Source organism: Helianthus annuus, chromosome 9 (assembly GCF_002127325.2).
Source record: "Helianthus annuus cultivar XRQ/B chromosome 9, HanXRQr2.0-SUNRISE, whole genome shotgun sequence".
Taxonomy (NCBI): domain Eukaryota; kingdom Viridiplantae; phylum Streptophyta; class Magnoliopsida; order Asterales; family Asteraceae; genus Helianthus; species Helianthus annuus.
The window spans coordinates 41,564,027-41,588,907 of record NC_035441.2 but is presented as its reverse complement, the minus strand read 5'-3'; the positions used below and the strand labels follow the sequence as shown (position 1 = coordinate 41,588,907).

The 24,881-nt window shown below is 37.0% G+C and overlaps 3 protein-coding genes across 3 annotated transcripts; 1 reads left to right on the top strand and 2 right to left on the bottom strand.

The window, feature by feature from the left end:
• Positions 1–261: 261 nt before the first annotated feature.
• On the top strand, positions 262–5,072 carry LOC110877494 (nucleoid-associated protein At4g30620, chloroplastic). The gene is made up of 8 exons (XM_022125644.2): positions 262–441; positions 1,737–1,882; positions 2,206–2,306; positions 2,420–2,459; positions 3,716–3,787; positions 3,930–3,986; positions 4,283–4,424; positions 4,819–5,072. The coding sequence occupies exons 1-7, from the start codon at positions 375–377 to the stop codon at positions 4,358–4,360; spliced, it is 561 nt and encodes a 186-aa protein (XP_021981336.1). The 5' UTR covers positions 262–374; the 3' UTR covers positions 4,361–4,424; positions 4,819–5,072.
• Positions 5,073–6,137: 1,065 nt separating this feature from the next.
• LOC110877495 lies at positions 6,138–7,162 on the bottom strand. The gene is made up of 2 exons (XM_022125645.2): positions 6,443–7,162; positions 6,138–6,374 (listed from the first exon to the last, which is right to left on the bottom strand). The coding sequence occupies exons 1-2, from the start codon at positions 6,903–6,905 to the stop codon at positions 6,271–6,273; spliced, it is 567 nt and encodes a 188-aa protein (XP_021981337.1). The 5' UTR covers positions 6,906–7,162; the 3' UTR covers positions 6,138–6,270.
• Positions 7,163–14,148: 6,986 nt separating this feature from the next.
• Positions 14,149–21,218, bottom strand: LOC110877496 (probable WRKY transcription factor 32). The gene is made up of 5 exons (XM_022125646.2): positions 20,893–21,218; positions 20,450–20,508; positions 18,706–19,283; positions 17,481–17,639; positions 14,149–14,577 (listed from the first exon to the last, which is right to left on the bottom strand). The coding sequence occupies exons 1-5, from the start codon at positions 21,107–21,109 to the stop codon at positions 14,331–14,333; spliced, it is 1,260 nt and encodes a 419-aa protein (XP_021981338.1). The 5' UTR covers positions 21,110–21,218; the 3' UTR covers positions 14,149–14,330.
• Between the last annotated feature and the right edge of the window lie 3,663 nt (positions 21,219–24,881).

Below are 24,881 nucleotides of genomic sequence, written 5' to 3'. Positions count from 1 at the left end.
ACCTATGTGTATTGGTGGGTGGGTACACCCTTGAAAAAATGGTTGAACCCTCTCATACGCACCCCAGCAAATAATTTCTGAATCCGCCACTATAAAAACCAATTCAGCCCGAACTGAACCAAACCGGTAAGTTATTAAACATGCGGTTATAACATTCAGCTACGGTTCCGGTTCTTAGCGATTTGGTCCGCTTCTGAACCGCTTCCCTAAGGCCCACTACCCAACTAGTCTAACTGGTGTGTACTTTAACAAAAACGACCACCACAACCAAAAGATGAAGAAATAATAATAAAAAAGAAATCTTTTATTGTTGTTACCAAACCTCTATCTATCTATCCTCCGTCTGCTGCATCGTTGTCCTCCAAACCCCTAAAATGGCATCATCATCAGCCACTACTTTCACACCTCAGATTTCCAACTTTAATGGCTTGGCCTCTTTCCGTAAGCTCTCTTCCTTCCTTTTTAGACTTAAACCCTATGAATGAGGTGGATTATCTATCATCAAACAATTACTTTATTACCCTTTAATTAATTTAATTAAAGCTTTTTGCTTTATATAATTAGTCGCTACACATTCATTAGGGCTTGCTTTCTTATCTGAATTATCAACTATATTGTTTAATATTTGTGTGATTTTGTTAATAGTTTATGATGTATATGTTGTGAGAAGAAGCACAACAAAAAACAAATTATAACTTTCCAATCCTTAAAATTTCTTAACATAAGAAAATAGTTGAAATGCAACTTTTAATCCCCAAGTCTCTTGAAATATAAAATATAAAAAAAAAAACCTACGCGTAGTCTAGCGCTATCAAGGTTGTGTAGTAAAGGTGGTCATCGCAAGTGGTTGAGGGTTCTAGTCGATATTGGTGTAGATTCACAACTTGGTTTTAAAATGTGCGCGCATAATACGTGATGCGTTGATGAGAGCGCGTCGCCACAGCTGATGTGTTGCGTTTACATGATGCGAGAATATTGCGCGCATTTTGCATAATGCCCTCTGATGCACGCAACATTGTTTCTTATGTTTTTTTTTCCAGATTTTATGAACTGGGTTCGGTTTTTTTCAATAATTAATATCTTAGTATGCTTGATGTGAACCAAAAAGCACAACTCTTATATTCTTATTACATCATTTGTTTTTCTTTAAGTATGTTTTTTAAAGTTTTTTATGTGTAAATAATATTTTTATATAAAGAGCGCATCATGTGATGCGCTCGCATTGCGCATCACACATCAGATTGTTGGACCAAACATGTCGGAGACTCGGAGTGCATCACACAATTTAAAACCAAGATTCACAATTAGGTTTAAAGGGTGTATGAATGACCTGTTCTAAGAAAAAAATGTGTATTACCTACACGTGTGTAGGTAAATGGTTAATAAAATATCATATGAACAAATTAGTCTAATGATTTTTTACATACATAACATATGCATTTGTATTAAGAAGCAAAAAATTATGAAAATATGAACCATTGGTATACAAATTAAACGAGGTAGGTTTGTTCTCACAATAAGTTAGTGTTCTTATGCGTGATGCTTTTATTGTTTATTATATCATATAATAAACTCATGATGAAAATCTTTGTTAAATAAAATGTTCGCTTATTTCATTTTCAAGCTCACTAAGACAAAACTACGAGATGATGTACTTGTTTCAAGAACCTGCAGTCATGTGTTTACTCCATGCAAAATGTGAAATTTTTTTTTTTTTTTTTTTACTTATTTTGCAGAAAAACTATGTCTAAAACCAAATTCAGTTGGTATGAGGACCGCGTCTCAGCATGGTCATCTGAGGCTTGTTTATAATCGCCGATCCATTGGTGTGTTCGCCCTGTTCGGAGGAGGAAAGAAGGATAATGACAAGGATGATGGAAAGGTAAAATTTGGCATCTTTCTGCATGTTTTTTTTTTTTTTTTTTTTTTAATTTTAAATCAAGATTATATTATAGCAGTACTGATAAGTATCTCCACATATCAGTGTCTATCTTCCAAATTTGTGGGATTTTACTTCGGTTATGTTTTACTTTGTTAGTTAGTTAGTTAGTTATAATTGTGTTTCATGGATATCTTACTTATTGACTTTTGAGTTGCCAATGGCCAAATTCAAATTTACTATTACTTGAAATGCGCATAATCGGGTCAAATATATGCAACACGATTCAAAATTTAGAATTTATATCATGGTCATTTTGATTTTAGGCAGGAGTTTTCGGAAACATGCAAAATTTGTACGAGACGGTAAAGAAGGCGCAGATGGTTGTCCAAGTTGAGGCAGTGCGCGTGCAAAAAGAACTTGCTGCGTATGTATATTTCATGTTTTTGTGATAGTTAAAGGTTCATATTTTTTTATTATAATTTGTTTGTGCTCTTGGGTTTCCTGCTAGTAAGTTATGTCAGTTATTTTGCTTTGCAGAGCTGAGTTTGATGGTTATTGTGAAGGCGAGCTAGTGAAGGTATGTAGTTTACCGTTTTTTACTATTTTGTGTCAAATACGTATTAAATTGGATTATATAACTATAGGTTAGCTTTCGCTTTTAGTCTGTTGTCAATTTGGTCTGCATTTTGGTCCTTAAAGGAAAAAAATTTAATATCGTTTTAGTCCCTCAAATCATTACTTTCATATGAGAATCATCATAAGCCACATGTGCAAGCACTTTTAAGGGGTAAATTAACACATATCATCATGATCTCTAGTGATTTAATCAACGATCCATCATTTCATTCATCATATATCGCATTCAGGGGAGGAGCTTAGAGGAGGCCGGACCGGGCCTCGGCCCGTGCGGTTTTTTCGCCCAGCAGTGTTAAATTTCAGGTTTTCGAGAATTTTTTCAAATGTGTATTGGTTCGGCCCAGGCTGATTTTATCTCCAAAAAACATCGACCCATGCTGAGTTTTAGGTCAAGATCCGCCACTGATCGCATTGTGTACGATTATGATCATCCTAAGACAAATTACTATCGAGGAGCACTTTGGTCTTTCCAGTTTTTTTTTTCTAAGCCAGATTTAAGGTTTACATTTTTACATATACATCCAGTGGCGGAACTAGAAGAAAAATTCAGGGGTATCCTAAAAAAACTTTTACCTAGACCCGTCCCTGAGAATTCAATGGCCCCCAAAGGGCCCTGTGCGACTAATAAAAATGAGCTCTTTAAATTTTCTTTTACTTGGGGTCATATCTAAGAATTTTAAGGGCAGGTAAAATAAAAAATAAACAAAGTGAAGAAAAAAAACACAAATAAGTAATGTTTAGTGTCCAGTAAAACACTATTAGCCGGTAAAAAATGATGGAATACTAATTAAATTTGACTTCTAACATTTGCAGAATAGTACCGCCTTTTCATTTATTGTCCAAATGCCATATTATTATATTAACTTTAAATATAACTCTATCTTCTTCCTTCTTTAACAATGTGTGCCACCTGCAAGTTCCCAGAAATTTTCGTCTCCATCAAATGTCGAATTTCATTTCATTTTATTTTCACAAACACTTAAGGTATCCTAACATTTGTTTAGGGCTATCCTAGATAAATAAAACGGACATTAAAAGAAAAATTATACCTCGCCAATAAAGTTGAGCCGTAGCCCGTGCTACGGCTCATTATTGACTGGGTCCGCCCCTGTATACATCAACTTATTAATGATTGATTTTTATTAAGACTGTAACTTGTCATTAATAAAGAACTGTATTCATATCTTTAATTCTTAGGTAACACTCTCTGGGAATCAACAACCTGTACGCACAGAAATTACCGAGGCTGCAATGGAACTGGGTTCAGAAGTGAGTACATAATTTTAACTTTGTTATAAAACCGTGTCTTTATTAACATACAATATCTTAGTGACCGAGTGTTAATTAAACACTAAATTGTATAACTTTTTTTTGACATCTTATATAAATTATATTATTAATTGTCATGCAGAAACTTTCACTTCTGATTACTGAAGCATATAGGGATGCCCATCAAAAAAGTGTCCAGGTTCTTATAAATATAACCACTAGATTTCTCGTACATTTTTTTTGCATAATACCTCTGTAGCACGGGAATGGGACTGGGGTACGGTGAACGGCAAAACTCAAAAATCCAAGATACGGGTACGGCTAAAAAAATATAAAAATATATCAAACAAAGTCCAAGATACGGGTACGGAAATGTTTAGGGAACGTCCCCATGTCGTTTCCATCCCCAAAACGTCCCCGGGACGGGTACTCCATGCTTCTTGGCGTCCCCGTGTTTCATAGCATAATACTTGATGTCCGTTTTGGTAATTACAGGCGATGAAAGCACGGATGGGTGATCTTGCTCAGAGCTTAGGAATGCCACCTGGCCTCGGTGACCAGCTCAAGCAATAATCCATTCCTCTTTTGCAGTCATCCTCCAGAAAGCTGCAGTTTTGTAGACTAACTGTGTGAAAAGGTTTACTTTATCCCTTAACTTCAATAACTTGTAATAAATAATAATAGTGACATTTTGCACTAAATTTATTTATTCGTGAAATATTCAATCATTATGACTATGGGGGAAACCATATATTGTCATTCGTATTAGCTTTTAAGTAGAGGCGTGTCAGTTACGTAAAATAGTTGCCATGATGCTCCGATGATGTATAATAGCTGACATGGCGACCCAATATTAGTTGATAGCATGGGGTTGCATAAGTTGATACGGTGTGCTGATTGTATAAAATAGCTGACTTGGCATGCCAATCGTATAAAATTGATGACGTGGCATTCCATGTGGCATTTTACATCCTCGTCTTAGATGTAACATGACTAATATTTTTTTTGCCTTCGGGTCGGTTTCTTATCAGGTTTCCAGATAAGAATGAAGAAAACAGGGGCCAACCAAGAAATTTTCGATATTGTAAAGGAACAAAAAGCCGTTTGTCTTGCTCTTTCTTTGTTATTTATCTCTTTAGCCATTCGTCGTTTGAACAAAACGACGATCGTTCAAGGAAGTGTATGCGGCTTTAATTATGTTAATCGATGATCGAAACATGTGCTCATTTGTACTGCAACATACCGAAAGTTTCCTTTTATTTATCGATGATCCAGATATTTAGTACCTGCAGTCTTTTCGGAAAAAAGATTATATATCTTATATTCTTCATACGTGATGATCTGCTCACTGCTGCAATTATTAGTGACATAGTCGCATTATAAACGTTTTAATACTAATAAGGGTGCTACTATATGTACACCTGCAACCATCATACGGGCAATATAAAACGATGGAAAAGGTCATATGGGTCGTATGACCTTTGTCAATGGTGTGAGCTCTCATATAAGTTGTTTCTTTGTCACTCTTTACACATTGTACAACCTATGATTTGTAAGAACACCGACTCATACCGCATGTATATACATTATGGTTTGTATGATTGGTCACTATAACACTCATACGGCTTAGCCCCTAATACAGTCCGAATAATGTGTTAGTGGTATCTCGAAACAATAAGCACATATAATCAACAATCTCATAGTCTAGGGAGTGTACTTCACTTATCCAAAGTGATCGTAAAACATATATGCTGATAAGAAATGATGAAATCAACCAAATGGCGCGTGTAGGATAAAGTATCTATGGGGGAGGCCATAGATTGTATCTCCATGCTCGCATGTTGGCATAGACACGCGATATCTTGTGAAGCAAGGGAAAGTGACATGCCTCATCGGTTTATAAGACACTCCCCCGCTTTTACTATGCTTTCGTCTAGATGGCTTAGGAACGGACAAACGTCATCAATATTCGAAAGTCATTGGGCTTCAAGTAGTGGCGAAGCTTGACCCGAATGACCCGGGGGGGGGGGGGGTCGAAAACTTATATACCAAATATTTCTATAGAATCGGGGGGTCGAAAACGTATATACCCAAAAATTTCTATAACTACATATATAACACTACTGAGCGAAAAGTTCGAGGGGGTCGGGCGCACCTCCCTGCCCCTTCTATACTTCGCCAGTGCCTTCAAGTAAAAGATGATGTAGCATTGTTGTCTAAGAAATGAGACTGTTGCATTTAGTAAAATGAAAATAAATAAATAAATAGCTATCAACTAAATTTTTAGAACTTATGTAAATTAATAATTATTACTAAACATGTAAAAATTATATAAATAAATAACTGTAAATAATAGAGTTAACTTGTATTTTAAGTTTATGAAACACAAATGAGTTTATTTAACACCAATTGATTTTAAAATAAAATACATTCAATGAATAAATAATGTCAAATATGAAATAAATGAATAATTTAATTTTGCTTCAATCCTTGAAATCTGCTTGGTGACATGCAGGTTGACGTGCTGCACAAGCAACCACTTGTGCCCATTGCTTCAATCTTCTCTTCACCATTTCTGGATTCTCCCCTACAATTAATTTTTAGTAATAATTTTTTTTTTAAAAATTTATTTACTACTTAAAGCTAAAAACTCACCTGAATTGAATAGGGTGGCGGCCGCGGTAAGGCCGGTGGCAGGGCTACAAGGTTGTGGCGGCGAGTCCCCGTAATTCGAGGTGGTGGTAGAAGAACTCGCGCTTGGTGTTGGAGGCGATAACGTGGCGTAATAAAGATCAAGAGCGGGTAACGTTCTCGATAATTTGTTTGGTTCGCTCGCGAAATGAAAGCCGAGATCAACACACCCTTTGAGCTCATTGATATCTTCGGTGGTTATTACGCTCTTGCTCCGCCTATGGAGGTTGTGACGGTGGTGTTGGCGATGGTTGTCTTTTCGTCTTAGCCATGTCTCTTCACGATAAAAATCCGTAGACAAGGATTTTTGTTTGTCAAGTGGTGGTGGTGGCGGATAAAAATCTGTGGACAAGGATTTTTGTTTGTGAAGTGGTGGTGGCGGCTTTGACAACCGTGGTGGCGGGGATGTCGGGTTTGGATGTGACATCGTTGTCGATGACGGTGACAGCGACGGTTGTGGTACAACCGTCGTGGGTCCGGAGACCACTAGGTTGGAATATTTGGGAAAATGTGCACGAATGAAGGTCTAGTATTGGGTGGAGAAAGTGGATAGGATTGTGGTGGTTTTTATAGTTGTGGTGGTGGGAGGTGGCGGCGTGTGGTGATGGGTGGCGGGACCCGTACGGCAAAGATTAGTTGGTTATTGGGAAAGTGAGTTGTTTGTGATTAAAAAGGGTTGCTTAGGTTGGCTGATATTAGAAAGCATAAAGCTAAAACATTGGGGCAAGACCAAATTATAAATGCACGTTAGTGTGTTTAAATTCCTATTTTTTTAGTTTGTATTAATTAGTATTTTAATTTAATTTTATGCACTATTTTTTTTTTGTTGTGAAAGTTGTCATTTTTAATCTAGCAGTTATTTCAAATGTTAAATTGGTGTGAGTTCTGTTATTGTTTCTTTTATGAGATGGCAAATTCTAAAATGTTATTGGTCAGTATGATGTTAGGAGAATAAGTTAAGTTCTCGGACAAAGGCGATTAACAAGTCTAAGAAGTTAAACTGGAAACTATCGATGTCGTAAGCTCGGAAAGGGGTCAATAGATCGAGCATAAATGAATCGATTGGTTTTAAACAAACAAGTGAAAAACGGATAAAAATGGTTAAAGAACAAATAAAAATTGATCTATGCCTCCTTTGTTTGCTTGCCGACGAGTCAGCTAGCCTTCATTCAGTCAAGGCAAGTTCAATAGGATCTTCTTTTTCTCTCACTCTAAGTTTCAATACTCGTACATGAAAGGCATTGAAATACCATACCATTAAATAGAAAGATGATTGAATATCTCACTTTAATACCTATCTATCAATTATATACCTTCCATATCATACTTCTTCGAACAATTCTAATGCCATACCAATGTAATTCCTATCCAGTAGTAAACTTAACACGACCCGTATAACCCATTTATCCAAAGTCATCACACGGTTGACAAGTTGTAATCAAGTTGCAAATGGATTAAATTCTGTCATAAGTATATTGTTATATTGTAATTGTTAAACGGGTTAACCAGTCTACCCTGTAATAAGATATTATTTTTTAATTCTTATTGTCAAGGGGTGCATATAAGACCAAGGACGGAGTCCACCATGACTTTGGAATAAGATTTAGAGGGTGTTTGGGATTACGTTTTGTAGTGATTATTTGATTATTGCGTTTGTAAAACATAAATAATCTAAAAAAGTGTTTGGGTGAAAAAGTGATTATCTGCCTCCAAAACACAGTTTTGGAGAAGCATGTACCTACATGCTTTTTCAAAACGCAATTTTGAAAACGTAAAATCTATTTTGAAAACACATAATCTGTTTTGAAAACGCAACACCATACACCCCCTTCATGTCATTTAATTGGATTCCCTTGTCAGAACATAGTTTGAAAATTTCTCTTATTGTTTTCTTTTGTTCTTTGCCACAAAGTGATCAGTTCCAGCACTCATCATTTCTGAGGGAGTATTACACCAAAAATTGACTAAGTACTTAATTGTACGACTTAAACATGTATATTTAAAACACTTAATTAAATGGGTTAAACAACTCAACATAGACACGTCTAGTTTTTATAATGACTTAGACATGACAAACCAGAAGTGATTATCTTTGCACCAAGTTCATGTCGTATTTCGCATAAATGACAATATTTGGAACTAGCCCATTAACTCAGGGGTATCCCAATTTTTTTTACCGTGCAATCACACAATATAAAAAGACGATAATAAATAAATAAGGTAAAACAAATATCTAACTAATTGGGCCACAATTTCAATCATATTATTAATAGTTTGGGCAATTGGGCCACTGTTTCAATCAGGCTCATTTATTCTACAAGTTTGGGTCGGATAGGGTATCCTTGTATTATTTTAGGGGTATCCTTAATATAAAACCGAAAAAAATACACTATGAATACACACTTGAGGCTACGGCTGTAAAGCATTGGGTCCGCCCTCATTTTAACCATCAATCACTAACGGTTCAAAACTTTTAACTAAAATTAACATCATTTAAAACAGAGTAAACTGCCATTTTGGTCCCTGTGGTTTGGTCAGTTTTGCCACTTTAGTCCAAATCTCAAACTTATTACATCTGGGTCCCTGTGGTTTGCATTTTGTTGCCATTTTAGTCCAAAATCCAAAAACCCTATTTTTTGATTGTTGCAACCTCCTATTTTGTCCTGTAGTGCAGGGGCATTTTGGTCATTTTGCTTTTCATTTTACATTTTCTTAATTAACTTCATCCCCAAATAAATCATCATCATCATCATAAAACCCTAACAGACTCTCTCTTTTCTCTCTCTCTCTTCTCTCTCTAAATCGATCAGTTAAGTTGAGACCTAGATCGATCAACATAATCCCCAAATAAATCATCATCATCGTCCCACCTGAGCACCACTCCGGCGTCGTCCCTACCGAAACTCAGATCCACCATCGTCATCGTCATCGTCATCTCTGCGTTCCTCTCTCTCTCTCTCATGTTTCTCTCTCATTCGTGTGTATTGGAGAGAAAAGCTTTGAGTTTCAGATCTGAATCGAAATCAGAAATATTTTGATCTGATTGTTTGTGGGGGTTAGAGATCAGAGAGATTGGTGGTGGCGGTGGTTATGGTGGTGGCGGTGAAAGAATGAAGCAGAAGCTCCGGCGGCTGTGCGTCTTTTTTGGATGGTTTTAGCGAGAGGGCAGGTGGTGGGGCGGTGGCGGGTGGAGTGACGGTGGTGGCACTGCAGATCTGGATCGAAATGGCAGTTTACTCTATGAGGCAGAGAGGAGCAAGGGTTTCTGAGGGTGGTTGCCGCCTCTTTCCGCCAGTGATTTTGATTATCTTCAACAACCCTCCGTTATATATGTATATGTATTGAGAGAGAGAGAGAGAGAGACAGAGAGACAACTGTTCTTTCGTGGTGTGTGTTGTTACTTGTTCTGTTATGCTTGTTCACCATGAGGCTGTGATGATTTCACCTAATCCGAGTCAAAATCGGGTCAACATTTGAGATTTTCCGCAGCTTGGCGTGGCAGATTCGGAGGAGGGCAAGTGCGCTTGCAACCTCTGTTTGCAGCCATGGCGGTTTTACAAATCGGTTTTTGATTTTCTTGAAGATGATGTTCTTGATTTTCTGGATTTTCTAGGTTTTGATGATGATGTTTGATTATGTTCTTGAAGATACAGATCTGAGCCTCGTTTCTTTTTACAAATCGGTTTTTGTTTTGATTTGTTGTCTGTATTTTGATTTTTGTGATGGTTTCTGGTTTTGTTCTGGGTTCTTGATTTTCTTGAAGATGATGTTCTTGATTTTCTGGATTTTGATGATGAAGTTTGATGATGTTCTTGATTTTCTGGGTTTTGATGATGAAGTTTGATGATGTTCTTGAAGATAGATGTTATTAATTACTGAAATGTTATAATAAATTAACATGGACTAAAATGCCCCTGCACTACAGGACAAAATAGGAGGTTGCAACAGTCAAAAAAATAGGATTTTTGGATTTTGGACTAAAATGACAACAAAATGCAAACCATGGGGACCCAGATGTAATAAGTTTGAGATTTGGACTAAAGTGACAAAACTGGCCAAACCACAGAGACCAAAATGGCAGTTTACTCTTTAAAACATTAAACTCATCACTAATGTTTAAAACAATTCTTATGACCATCATCATCATCAAAAGTTACCCTGAAAACTAGTTGTAGTTTTAAAATTGAATGACTGACATAGCCATGATTTTAGTGATGGTGTGCACGTGCATGTGTAGATAGTTTTTTTTTTTTTTAATACGAAAATAAAAATGCTGTAATTTAGCAAACATCCTCCTAAATTTAATGGTATTCACTTATGTGTCAATTACCCACAAAACTCTTGTATCCATGTATTTCTCAACCCCTCATGTCTCCCCATTTTTTCTATCTTTTTCATCCTTCAATTGAACTTCATAACCACCTTGATCCATCAAAAGAAAACTTCAAGATATTCAAGAGGGAAAACACAAAATATATAAAGATGGTAAGATTTGGAAATATGAAGGGGATGGCACAAGTAGATAAGGCCGAGGCGATGTCTAAAGACCAGGTTCTCCAACAAACCGCAAAGCCACCAAAGTCACCCATTAGTAAGATGTTGGGTGGCTTAGTGATCATTGGGGGCCTTGCTTACTTTGTATTGTATGCTCATAAGAAACCCGAGGCTACCGCCTTGGATGTGGCCAAAGTTGCTACAGGTACAGCTACAACCGAAAACACACGTCCCCAAAAGTGACAAATGGTGCACTTACGATTGTTATGTACCAAGGCTCGTGGAAACACATGTGATCACGGTTGATTAGTTATTATTTTGATAGTCATTTGTTTGTATTATGATTCATGTAGAATGTACAAAAAGAAATAAGTTTGTAACATGATAATAAATGGCTAATTAACTCTTGTAGAATTCTTTTTAATACAAGTAGGCTAAGGCCCTCTTTGAGTCCATGGCTCTTAAGATTCTACTTTGCCACATCATATTCAATGCTTAATTTTCTTATGGCCTTATGGGTGTTTTTTTGATTCAATGTAAATAATGAGATTTTGTGAGTAAAAGTTGATATAACTAGTTCTATAAATCCGCACGTTGTGCCGGAAATCCTCGCGTTGCGCCGTGGGTGGGTATTAGTTCGTTTAACTTCGGTACTGACACTTGTTATAGCAACCAATAGAGAAAAAAAATCATGATATGACCAAAAATATACCAACACAGCGGGAATTTGATCGGTATTGCTTTGTTATGTTACGCCACCCACACTCGTTACAACAACCCATAGAGAAAAATCTTGATATGGCCAAAAAATACCGACACATGATTTACATGGATAAAAAACAAACGCAAGTTATATAAGATATATAAAAAACCACATAATACATATAAAAAACCACTAAACACATATAAGCTCTTAGATGAAGGTTCTTTTTTTTTTTTTTTTTTTTTTTTTTGGGGGGGGGGGGGGGGTAATGACGATAAGTCTAAAACAGCGTGGGTTGTTGGGAAAAAACTATTGGTCCGGTTGGGAAAGGGGGGCTCGGGTTGAGGTCACTCAAAGATATGAATACGAGTTTATTATTAAAGTGGTGGTGGCGTTTCAAATACGAGAAAGATTCGTTGTGGGGGAGAACTATCAATGCAATACATTTACATGTACATTCGGCGTCGTACATACCGATAAAGGAGGGCATATCGGGATCATGGAATAATATCGCTAGGATGGGAAACGAACTTGAAAAATACGATTTGAGTGTTGATAAAATGATAAAAGCCGAAGTGGGAAATGGGAAAGATGTATGTTTTTGGATGGACTGGTGGGTGGGGGATGGGCCGTTGAAGGTTTTGTTCCTGTAACTATTCAAATTAGAAAGACATAAAAGGGCGACAATTGAAGATCGGCTGACACAATTTGAGTGGAGAAGTAATCCAAGTGCAGGTACACAATACAATCAGTTGCAGCAGTTGGAGAGTATAATTCAAGTGGTTAGACTGGAGAACCGTGCGGACAAGTGGATATGGGTGACATCTAGAGATGGTGTGTTCTTGGTTACATAAACTCGAGCGATACTAAACAGATTTGCAGTTTCATATTACCCATACATGTGGGCTAAGTGGGTACCAAAAAAATTAATATTTTTGGGTGGCGAGGTATACAAGACTGTTTACCAACTTTGATTAGACTAAAAAGAAGAGGTATGCTCCTAGGAACACCGACTTGCAAATTATGTGAATAACATGAAGAAAATGCGGATCATCTCTTTACGGGCTGTTATATGACAACGATGATATGGCAGAAGGTTAGCTCATGGTGTAAAATACAAGCGATTAATACGGCATCTATGAAAGACTTGCTAGAATTCCATAAAAATGTGACGATCGATACTTCGAAAAGGAAATTTATCCAAACAATTATATTAGGAACTTGTTAGGGTTTATGGAAAGCACGAAACGGAAAAAATTTCGGCGGGAAACGGGTGAACATTGATGCAGTTTTTGGTGAGATGCAGGCAATTACATTCATGTGGATCAAAGGTAGGGCGAAAAGGGAAAATACGGAATGGAGAGATTGGGCGCAATTTGAAGTATCGAGATAAGTAGTATTTTATTGTTAAATTGTTTTTTTTTTTGTTTGTTTTTTAATCTACACTAGGGTGATGATGTAATAGGTGGTTGGCTTAGTAGCTTACTAACCATTTGTATTATGTACAATCTTTTAGTGTGGTATAAAAGTATTGTTTGCCGTTCAAAAAAAAAAAAAAAAAAAAACAAATAATTACTATTCATTTAGTTTGTCTATTAATAGTATAAAAAACAATAAAATATTGATTTGTAGTACAATGTAATGTTTTTATAATGAGGTATGATTAGTAAAGGCCCAAACTATCTACACACTTGGTGTGTAGATAGTCACTCTAAAAAGGTGTTTTTTGTCCTTATGTGCACACCCTGCAGTGTCGAACTGTGGCCAAAACGCGGCGTTTTGGTCCGGTTAACCAGACAAAGACTGACGGGTGTCTGACGGGTCTGTTGACTGGACCAAAACGCCGAGCTTTGGCTGCGTTTTGGTCCTGTCAACCAGACCGGGTGTCAGTCTTTTGTCTGGTTGACAGGACCAAAACGCGGCCAAAGCTCGGCGCTTTGGTCCGGTCAACAGACCCGTCAGAAACCCGTCAGTCTTTGTTAGGTTAACCGGACCAAAACGCCGCGTTTTGGCCACAGTTCGACACTACACGGTGTGCATACAAGGATAAAAAACATCTTTTAAGGTGTGTAGATAGGCAAATGGGTGTGCCAATAGGTACACCCTTAGTAAAAGGAGAGGATTTAGTATCACTCTTAAAAATCTGTATTTTCTCATGAAAGTTTAATCTAGAGTCTAGACTCTACATTGCATAATCGTCTGGTATGTATGTATAACCACTAACCCACGACAGGAACATTTTCTTTGTTCATGTTCGTACGTTTATTTATCTATGTTCATTTACATTTTTTTACACGTCTAAAAAAATTCAAACAAATGAATAATAAAATCCGTTTGTTTAAGTGTGCGTCCATCGCTTGTTCGGTTGAAGTTAAACGAACAAAAGTGAACAAACTCTGTTTGTGATTGTTTGGTTTATTCATTTGACTTTATGCATAACAACACTGGTCTGGTCTTTTTGTGCATCCAAGTGTTACCCTATACCAAATCGACCAAACTCGAGCTTACTCATAACAGTTTTTAAATTTTACAGTTCTCGAAAATTTTAAAACCTACACTCATTAAACAAAACCCACTAGATCTACCTAGAATTTTATTCTAATTAAAAAAAAATTGTTTGAACAAACAGGTAATTAAGTTAAGCTGCGAAAATCTTCAGGTTTTGATCTTGATAACGTTTGACGGGCTGCTTTCACCTTTGTTTGATTGTGAGTTGTTTTTCGAAGGTGACGCGACGGCTGTAAGACGAAGAACCGTAGGCGAAGCTTGGTCTTTTGCAGGCATGGGCATGTCATGGTCATGGATCCCTTTGTATGTTAGTATTGCTTCTGATGAACCGTCTGCCGCCAATTCAATGTGTTTCCTGACCGGACATCCAGCCGACGTGCACTTATAGTAGTTCCTGAAACAATATGGTCCAAATTTTGACTCGTTCTATTATAGCCAAAAATCATATTAGATCGCAAAATGGGTTACAAAGTCAAACCACATAGACCATCCGCGTACTTTTAGAAAATTGGGGACCAAATCCAAAATTTTGGAAAACCACAGGGACTATCCTTGTACTTTACTCTACTTTTTATTACCCATGACCTGTTAAGAGATATAAATAACCTAAACTAAACCATTAGGCCCATTTGACCTCTTTCCATATAAGACTTAAATTTGTAGTTTTGTATTTTAAATTTTTACCTCTTATAGATAAAACATAACCCAAATCGCCCCGTTTATAAGCAAATAGGTAGAATGTGTCACCTATGCTTTTACTTATTGGGTCTATATTAATCTTAGGGTTGCTTCTTTATCTTTTAACCATAAGACTTGAGTTTCATTCTAAATCTTCGTTAACGGTTTCTAACTTTGGTAAGTTTGAGTTTTCATCACTGGTTTTCTAGTTGATAAAAAATGGCCCGACTGCATTCCCAATTCCAATTTAACAAATTTCACAGCGGAATTTAATAGGAAAGATGGTTAAACTTAAAGTTCAAGGCATTATAAAGAATATAATGTCAGCAAATTTTCAAATTAATTTTTAATCATATGAAAAAACTCTCTAAGTTGCCAACCAAGTTGTAGGGATGTAAACGAGCCAATTCCGCTTGTTTTCTTCACCAATTTCGTAAATATTACAGCACATATTGGAAGAAAGGAATTAAGACCTCGATTCATGTTTCTAGTTTCAATTTGGCAACTAATTTGGGGAAAATGTTCTACAATCTCCACGAGGTCCAGGATAGGAGCTCATGGAGACGTAGGATTAAGGTCAAGGACTTTTAGGGGAGGGTATAGATGTAGGGCTGCAAACGAACTGAACTTTAAACGAACAGTTCATGAACCGTTTGGCGGAAAGTTCATTTGTGTTTGTTCGTTTATTAAATGAACGAACATCAACGAAAACTCCGTTCGTTCGTTTCTAAATGAACGAACATGAACAGAGACCGCATTCGTTCATTTATGTTCGTGAACGTTCGATAACGTGTTCGTTTGTGTCCGTTTGTGTTAATAATTAATATATATATATATATATATATATATATATATATATATATATATATATATATATATATATATATATATATATATATATATATATATTTATTTATTTTATTTTTTATTACCCAAATGATACATATATTCCTTTATTTCTATCAGAATTATGTTAAGTACTTAAGTATGTTTGGATAATTAGGTTGCCATATTTTGGGTGGATCTACTTAGTGTCTTTGATGCCGATCATATTCAGAATTTTAATACATGTTCGTTTGTGTTCGTTTATGTTCATGACTTGTTTGTGTTTGTGTGTGTTCGTGAACGCCCATTTGTGTTTGTGTGCGTTCATGAACATTCGTTTGTGTTCGGTACCTAAAATTAACAAACGAACACGAACAAGTTCATTTCCTTAATGAAAGAACACGAACATAAAATCTCGTTCGGTAAGCGGTAAGCGTTCGTGAACACATGTATATCCTTAACAAACGAACACGAACAATCGTTCGGTTCGTTTGCAGCCCTATATAGATGTTGTCTTTGGGGCTTAAAGTTTTTCCCTACATTTTAGGTGGACTTTACATGAGATCGTCTGCTTCTTCTTTTCTGTTGATATATTTGGCTCTTTTTATAATGTTGCTTGTTCACCATTCGGACTATACATCTTTAGCTATGTTTATTGGTATGTTGTTTGTTTTAGAGTCAAGGGTCTCTATGGAAGTAGCCTCGCTAACACCGCCGCCACCCCTCCACCGCCTCCGTCTCCAACACCATCATTGTCTCCATCTCCGCAACCATCGCCGTCACCTCCACCACGGCCGTCGTTGCCACATTCACTGTCTCAACTCCCCACCATAAATAAAATATAGTCGGTGAACCTATTTTGGTATAATTTTTTTTTCTAAAGCGACTCATTTCAACCTGATTCCATTTCCATTTTGGCCAAAACCCTTTATATGACCCAAACCAAATTTGATACTTTTTTATAACCATAGTTATTAAAGCGAGCGCCTAGGCGCAAATAAGGCACAGGGCGGGAAAACGCCGCTGCGGGTTCTGAGCCATTTAATGCGCGTGGGTGGTAAGTAATTATTATTCTTTTATTTTAAAGACTTCTATTTTAAAGATTTGTATTTCAACCTCTATCTATAAGAGACCTTTCAAACTCTCAACAAACATACGCAATCACTGGACCTCAACATCGATTCTCAACAACAACTGCCAATAATCTTCAGGTCGTTGTTTTGAAACTTTGATAACTATGGGTTAACGTTTTGAATGTTTTACTTTTATATGATGAATTTGTTACTTTGGTTTTGTTTTAAGATATTTTTTATATAATTATGTTACTTGCGCTTTTTTTCGGGCCCACGCTTTTTTGCGCTTCTCGCCTAAGCCACAGGCCCAACAAATCGCCATGAGTGCGCCTCGCGCCTTTAATAACTATGTTTATAACGGCCCCTTTTGACCCGAACCCACCCACCCAGTTTGGCAAGCTTAATATAGAGTATTTTTGGAGTTGCAGGTCTCCCTAGAACTCAGAAGCAACCTCTCTATCCTATAGGATAGAGATATGGTTCGCCTACCAATAACTATATTATTACGATACATATGTTATTAATAAAATAAAATAGGGATTGTATAAAATAAAACACACTTAGGGAGATTTTCAACATGTTCGACCCAGTTGACCCGTTTGCTTTTTAGCCAACCTTTTTTATTTCACCTATTAAAGATAACTGCATGTCGCCAAACTAAACAGAAATAAACCGCCAATATTAGCTTTTACTAAAAATGTAAAACGAACAAGACACGCACCTGGGTTGAGGAGTTCCCTTCACCATCTTTTGACCGTACTTCCTCCATCTATAACCATCGGCTGAGATTCCAACATCACTAGCTGCATGTATCACAAACTTCGGCTTTTTTTGAGGTTTCGGAATGGTTCCAGGACTTGCTGAGACGTTTTTCTTCACTCTGGTGACCCAAGAACATAACGTATAAGTGTGTCATGTATGTAACGAGCCATGGTCAAAGTTCTATTTAAGGTAACCCCCTTTTCGGTCAAAAAGGCATCGTGTTAAAGTAATCGCACACTGTAACCAACTTTTACAAACTTTGATTTAAGGTAATCCGTACTGGATACCTGGTCAAACATATGACGTAGACATAACTTTGACCATGTTGGCTTGTATCTTGATTGTGTATTTGTCACCTTTTAAGCTACGAAATTTTATAAAACACTTCAATGGAGATATAAAATTGTGAATTTGCAGACTCATATGATTTCAATTCAAATTTTGATACATTCTCACTGTTCTAACCAACATTCGTGTTCTGATTTGACCCTGGTTTCCTTAAAAGATCACCTTCAATCAAAATTCGAAACTAATGGTTTTTTCTGGCATAAAAATATTGGTTACCTAACATCAAAATTTTACCAAAGTTGTACCTTTTTAATGCATAGGGATCCAAACGAATCGAACGAACACGAACAAGACCTTGTTCGTGTTCGTTTGTTAAGGACGTAAGGAAATATATGTGTTCACGAACACTTACGTACCGAACGAGATTTTATGTTCATGTTCGTTCGTTAAGGAAATGAATGAACGTGTTCGTGTTCGTTTGTTAATTTTAGGTAACGAACGTTCACGAACACAAACTAAGGTTCATGAACACAGATGAACACAAACAAGCGTCCATGAACATAGTATATAATACACCGATACTTATTAAACAATTTATTTGTCGGAATTTTGAAGTACTTAAATATTATACAAAAATCGAAAACACAAATGAGCTATCGAACACAAACGAACACATTACCGAACGTTCACGAACATAAATGAACGAACGAACGTGACCTCTGTTCATGTTCGTTCATTTAACTAAATAAACAAATTTTCTTGTACGCGTTCGTTCATTTATTAAACGAACGAACACAAACAAACTTCCCGCCAAACGGTTCATCAATTGTTCGTTGAACGTTCAGTTCGTTTGCAGCCCTATGCAGCATATTGCCCAAATAAAACGTTTGACTTACTTTGGTTTCGGTGGTGGTGCATCAACCTCCTCAACTAAAATCATACCATTACTAACCGAGCTACTCGATTTACGCTCCTTCGATCCAAGTGCAGCGACCATTTTACGTTCTTGCACTGTAGAATTAACCGATAAACCCTTACCTCGCCTAGTATATACTTTTTTCGGTGGCTCATGTTTATGCTGACCTTTATAAATAATTTTCGTGACGGAACTGTACTGATCACACGCCTCGATCTTTTTAGCATCACAATTATTGTATGTGCACTTGAAATAGCTTCTAGAACCTTTAGGACTCTTCACTTGTTTCTGACCATATTTCCGCCAGTTGTACCCGTCTATAGGTGTTTTGACAGTGCGTGAAGTAGATACGGGTTTGGAATTGGAATTAATGTTCTGGTCACCTGTTGATGTTATGTCGGTTCGTGAACTTAATCTTGGAAGACTTGAAATCGTTGGCGATAATTCTGAGGTTGAAGATGGAACCCCGAGTGTTTGAATCGGGTTACCGGTTTGAGCTTCGGCGGCCTTAGCTATAACGATTGCTAAGGCTTGTTGGTGGCTTCCTTGAAGTTGATTCTGAGTGGCAAAATGGTAAATAAATAAAAATGCATTCGAACACAGAAAAAAATAAACAAATATTTGTAAAAAAAAAAAAAAAAAAAAAAAAAAAACTTATTTATAAGAAAACCAGAATGGTATCTCTTCTTCCCAAAAAATAGTTGGACTGATGAAGAGTAGTTTTCAAGTTTCAATTAGTGGCAGATTTTAAAGCGTTTTGGAAATCTTAACTAGATCAAAATTTGTGGCAAATGCTAAAAAATGTAGATTATATTATTATATTTATGAAACAATAATGCATTTGGATTACACATATACAACTTCAAAAATAAGTTGAGTTGACTAAAGAACATATACTTACCTATGACGATGGATAAAAGATTAATATCACATCAAAGGCATTATCATGTCAATTATATGATTATTTTCGTACAAAACTGTAAAGCATCAAGAACATAAAGGGTTGTAACGAACTGAACAAAACTTTGTTCATGTTCGTTGTTTAGTATTGCAGTTGTGCACGAATGGTTCATGAACACATAACTGAACGAAAATTCTTGTTTGTGTTTGTTCATTAAGGAATTGAACTTGTTCATGAACGGTTGACAAACACATAACACAAACGAACATATACGATATACCATTTCAAAAAAAAAAAAAAAAAAACATTCTTAATCCCGAGCATTAGACATAATCACCTTGTTAAGCACTTGGCATAGTTTTTTATAAACATAATTATCCAAAAACGAAGGCACAAGTTAGACATAATAAGCATAAACATAATAATTTTCAAATATCGAAATTTAAAATGACTAAGTTTTTCATAAGATACAAGCTTCAAACGACTAGCGTTTCTAGTTTAGTGTTAGGGCAAATGGGCAATAAACTAAAAGATTGAAAATATAAATATAAAATAACCTTTAATGACTGAACATAAACAAACGACCATGATCGGACGTAAAATGAACGAACATATTACCAAACGTTCACGAACACAATTGATTAACGTGACATATGTTCGTGTTTGTTCATTTAATTACTCGAACGAAATTTCCTTGTTCACGTTCGTTCATTTATAAAACGAAGGAACTTCCATCCGAACGGTTCATCACGGTTCGTTGAACGTTCTATATTCATTTACAGCAAAATGTAACCATGTAAGCTCAAGTCGGGTACTGGTTTACCTTCAAGCGCTCCAACTCATGGTCTTGCACCTCATACTGTACCGGCACCTCCGCCAAACCTAAACACAAAGTCACAAACTATTCAAATTACACACAAACCAGAGGTGTAAACAAGCAGAGCAAGAGCACTTATCGAGCATCGTTTAATAAACAAGCACAAGCATGAGCTTCACATATCGAGCTCGAGCTCGCTCATGAGCTTTTTATTTCTATAATTTTTATTTAATATATTAAGTATAGTGTTAGGATCATATACAAATAAGTTTTATTTTATCATACTAAAAGTTAATTTTCATCTTAACTAGAGTAACTATTATCACTCAATATGTAACAATTTTAAACTAAAGTAATTACTATTACGCTACAATTAGTAAGACGAACCCTAGCACAAACACATAAACAAAACAAAACTGAATTTACAAACAACTGATCGTACTACATACCAGAGGCTAGGGTTTCAGATCGAAAACTTGTAGAATTTTCCTGAATTTCCATAGGCGAAGTCTCCAAATCACTATCCTGATCAAGAGTGGCATCGTCATCGTCGAATTCGGAGGCGGAATCTTGTTGAACGTCGTCGTTTTGACCGTGGCGGTTCCGGTCTCTTGTAACGATTTCGAATTGAGTAGCTTCGGAGCTCCGATCACTGTCGTCATCCATGGCGGAATCTGGAGAATTGATTGAGTGAAGAAAGTGTGATTGGAGATTTTGTTGGATTTTTGTTTTTGTTGTTTTGGTCTTTGTTAAAGGGAAGAAATAGTAGTAGCAGTGTTCTTATTTTATTATGTGTACTTTTGTATACTTTTAAGTTTGGAGTAAATTTCGGTTTAGCTTATTCCTGTCATTCGTCATTTTAACGGTTTTGTTCCAAATCTTTAAAAATAGTCATTTTCCTTTAATAGTTTGCTATAGTTTTTTCATTTTACTTCCCGCCTCTAACTCCATCCAAGTTGTCTGTTTTTCCATTTTGCTCCCTGCATGGAGCAAAATAGAAAAACCATAGCAAACTAGTGGAGGAAAATGGCTATTTTTAAAGGTTTGGGGCAAAACCGTTAAAGTGACCAAACCACAGGGAGCGAAACGGAAGTTTACTCCTACGCGGTGTATTTGGGTCAACATTTTCACTACAATATTAACACTAAATAAGGTTTTGAAAAATGAAAAAAAAAAGGATGAAAACATCAGGAGGTTAAACAATCGCGACATTGAAGAGAAGGCTGATGCAGGTCAAAGGATCAAATTTTGAATTTTCACTTTATAACCTAATATATCATACCATCTTAATATTTTGTGTATTAAATTTCAAGCTTTCACTTTATAACCCAATAAATCGTATCGACCTAATATCTCATGTATTAACATCGTTTTCATATTACAACAACAACCATACCCAACAATATCCCACCGATAGCGAAGCTACTAGTAGGGTCTGAGAAGGGCGAGATGTAGGCAAACTTTATCCTTATCCCTAGGGATAGAGAGACTACTTCCACATAGACCCCAGACACAAAAAAACAAAGAGAGAGAGAGAGAGAGAGAGAGAGAGAGAGAGAGAGGGAGAGAGAGAGAGAGAGAGAGAGAGAGAGAGAGAGACTGTGACCAAATAACATACATAAGGTTATGTATGAGTAACATAAAGTAGGAACAAAATCAGTATCCCCTACAGGCGCAATCCTTAAACCCTGAAGTCACAATAAAGGTACTCAGTCTTAGAGCGACTAATCCTTAAAACCTTGCCCTCTAAAGCAGCTCGCCAGTCCTCTAACCTCACATTCAAGCTCTGTTTTAGTCTCCGCCACTAACACAATATCATCTGTGAAAAGCATGCACCATGGGACTGCCTCTTGAATCGATCTAGATAACTCATCCAACACTACCATAAAAAGAAACGGATTTAGCGCAGATCCTTGTTGGAGTCCTACCTCCACAGGGAAAAATCAGTATCCTTTACAGGCGCAAGAACACTAGTTTTAGTCCTAACATACATATCCCTAATTATGTCTATATACTTTCTAGGAACCCCTCTAGTCTCCAAGCTATCCCAAATTAGTCCACGTGGCATACTGTCATATGCCTTTTCAAAGTTAATGAACACCATATGTAGATCCCGATACTTTTCCATCTATATTCATAGGATGTGTATCGTTTCCGTAGTTGACCTCCCTGGCATGAAACCAAAGTGATTTTTATCGTAACCTGAGTTTCTCTTCTAATTATAGTCTCTATTACTCTCTCCCATAATTTCATGGTATGACTTAACAACTTAATCCCTGTGTAGTTTCCACAACATTGTGGATCTCCCTTGTTCTTATATATAGGCACTACGACACTAGTCCTCCATTGATCTGGCATATTTCCAGACTTAAAAATAAGATTAAACAAACTAGTTAGCCATTGAACTCCTTCAACTCCCAAACACTTCCACGCCTCTATCGGTATGTTGTCTAGACCAACTGTCTTAGCCTTTCCCATCTTCCTAAGTGCTACTTTCACTTCTCCCCGAGTGATACCCCGACAATAGCAGTTATTCCTCTGTCGGCTTTGGGCAATAGTGTTTTCGCTTTCTTGCAAGTAAGCTTTTTGGTCGTTGAAAAGATTGTGGGAGTAGGTTTGCCATCTCAACTTAATGCCATGCTCTTTAACCAAAACACGTCCATCCTCTCCCTTTATAAACATTACTACTTCTATATCTTATCTTCTACGCTCCCTAGCTTTAGCAATCTTGAACATGTCATGTTCCCCCTCCTTTGTTTCCAGGCGTTCATACATCCTCTTATAAGCTATGTTCTTGGCTCCCGTTACTGTCTTTTTTGCCTCCTTTCTTGACTTTTTGTATCTCTCTCTTTCAACCTCACTCTTTTCTTCTCGTATGTGCACCTCAAAAGATCCTTAAGACTCTCTTGCTTATCCCTTATTTTGGTCCTCACCTCCTCACTCCACCGCCATGAATCCTTACGCCTACTCGTGTTACCTGTTGTGACCCCTAGAGTCTCCTCTACCACTCAGGGTAACGGTAGTCGACATAGCCCCCCACATCCAGTTTGCATCCCCACCCAGTTGAGCCGATGTCGCATCTCCACCTAGTTGAGCCGATGTCGCCGAGATGACCTTATCCCTAAAGACTGTAATTTTGTCATCCTTCAAATTTCCCCATCGGATTCAAGGTTGAAATCTCCTTTCCCTCTTGATCAACTTTCTCCTCAGGCCAATATCTGCTACCAACAAATGGTGTTGAGCCACCGCAGTTTCCCCTAATATAACCTTGAAGTCTCTCCACCATCGTTTATCCTCTTGCCTCATCAATAGATAGTCGATTTGCGTGTTGCATCCCCCGCTACAGAAAGTGATCAGGTGTGATTCCTTTTTTTTTTTTCTGAAAAAAGAGTTTAGAATACCTAGGTCATGGGTAACCGCAAATTCTAAAAGATCTCTACCAGGCTCACTCCTATCACCCAACCCAAAACCACCATGTACCACCTGAAAGCCATCGCTATCCTTACGAATGTGACCATTAAAATCACCTCCTATAAAAATTCTCCTCCCTAGGTATGGCCCTAACTACTGCGTCTAGGCTATCCCAAAAAACCCTCTTTTCATGGGCTCCAAGTCCCACTTGTGGTGCGAAGCACAAATCACCGCTACTACTTCCTCGCCTAACACTAATCTTAGCACCATAATTCTATCATTGTGTCTTATCACCTCAATCACGTTCTTATACAAATCTATATCCATTAGAAAACCTACCACATTTTTGGTTTCATCAGACCCCAAATACAACAACTTGTACCCATTGCACTATCCCCTTCTATGCCCCTTCCACCTAGTCTCTTGGAGGCATACTATCTGGACTCTACGCCTCTTAAGTACAGCTACCACCTCCAACAATTTACCATTAAGGGTTCCTACATTCCAAGAAGCTACCCGCAAACTAAAATTCCTACCCTTTTCCCTTACCTGCACCCCTCGTCCTTGGGCACGATCTCATAGGAATGTCATACCCCCAGCGTCTATGATTGCAACGGATCACAAGCTAAGTCAAAGAGCACCCAAATGAGACACAAAGCAAACAAGAGCAACAAGCATACAATGGTTAAAATTGTATATAATGGGCAACGATGCACACACAAATAGCCACACTATATACTAAGAAAATGACAAAAGAATGAGCACACAATATTTATACCTTCTTTATATTGCGTCTTAATATATACATGTGATGAATCCAATAAATAATATTCGTCTATCTAGTAAAAAAGTTATACGGGCAATGAATCTAGTAAAGAGAAGAGTGTTTTTTTACTAGATTCATCACATGTATAACTTATTGTTAGATATATGAATATTATTTACTGGATTTATCACATATAAAACTATACCTGGTAAATAAATAACTGGTTACGTCATGTGTCACAATTATGTGAGTTCAAATTTC

Bases quoted from the DNA above. Each gene is read 5' to 3' on its own strand.
- LOC110877494 (XM_022125644.2), top strand. From the start codon at position 375: ATGGCATCATCATCAGCCACTACTTTCACACCTCAGATTTCCAACTTT. The intron at 2,307-2,419 runs GTATGTATATTT...TTTGCTTTGCAG, and splicing joins GTGCAAAAAGAACTTGCTGC to AGCTGAGTTTGATGGTTATT. The intron at 3,788-3,929 runs GTGAGTACATAA...ATTGTCATGCAG, and splicing joins CAATGGAACTGGGTTCAGAA to AAACTTTCACTTCTGATTAC.
- LOC110877495 (XM_022125645.2), bottom strand. From the start codon at position 6,905: ATGTCACATCCAAACCCGACATCCCCGCCACCACGGTTGTCAAAGCCG. The intron at 6,375-6,442 runs GTGAGTTTTTAG...AATTAATTGTAG, and splicing joins CGCCACCCTATTCAATTCAG to GGGAGAATCCAGAAATGGTG.
- LOC110877496 (XM_022125646.2), bottom strand. From the start codon at position 21,109: ATGGATGACGACAGTGATCGGAGCTCCGAAGCTACTCAATTCGAAATC. The intron at 19,284-20,449 runs GTAAACCAGTAC...TTTGCCACTCAG, and splicing joins ATGAGTTGGAGCGCTTGAAG to AATCAACTTCAAGGAAGCCA. The intron at 14,578-17,480 runs GTGCGTGTCTTG...ATATTGTTTCAG, and splicing joins AAGGGAACTCCTCAACCCAG to GAACTACTATAAGTGCACGT.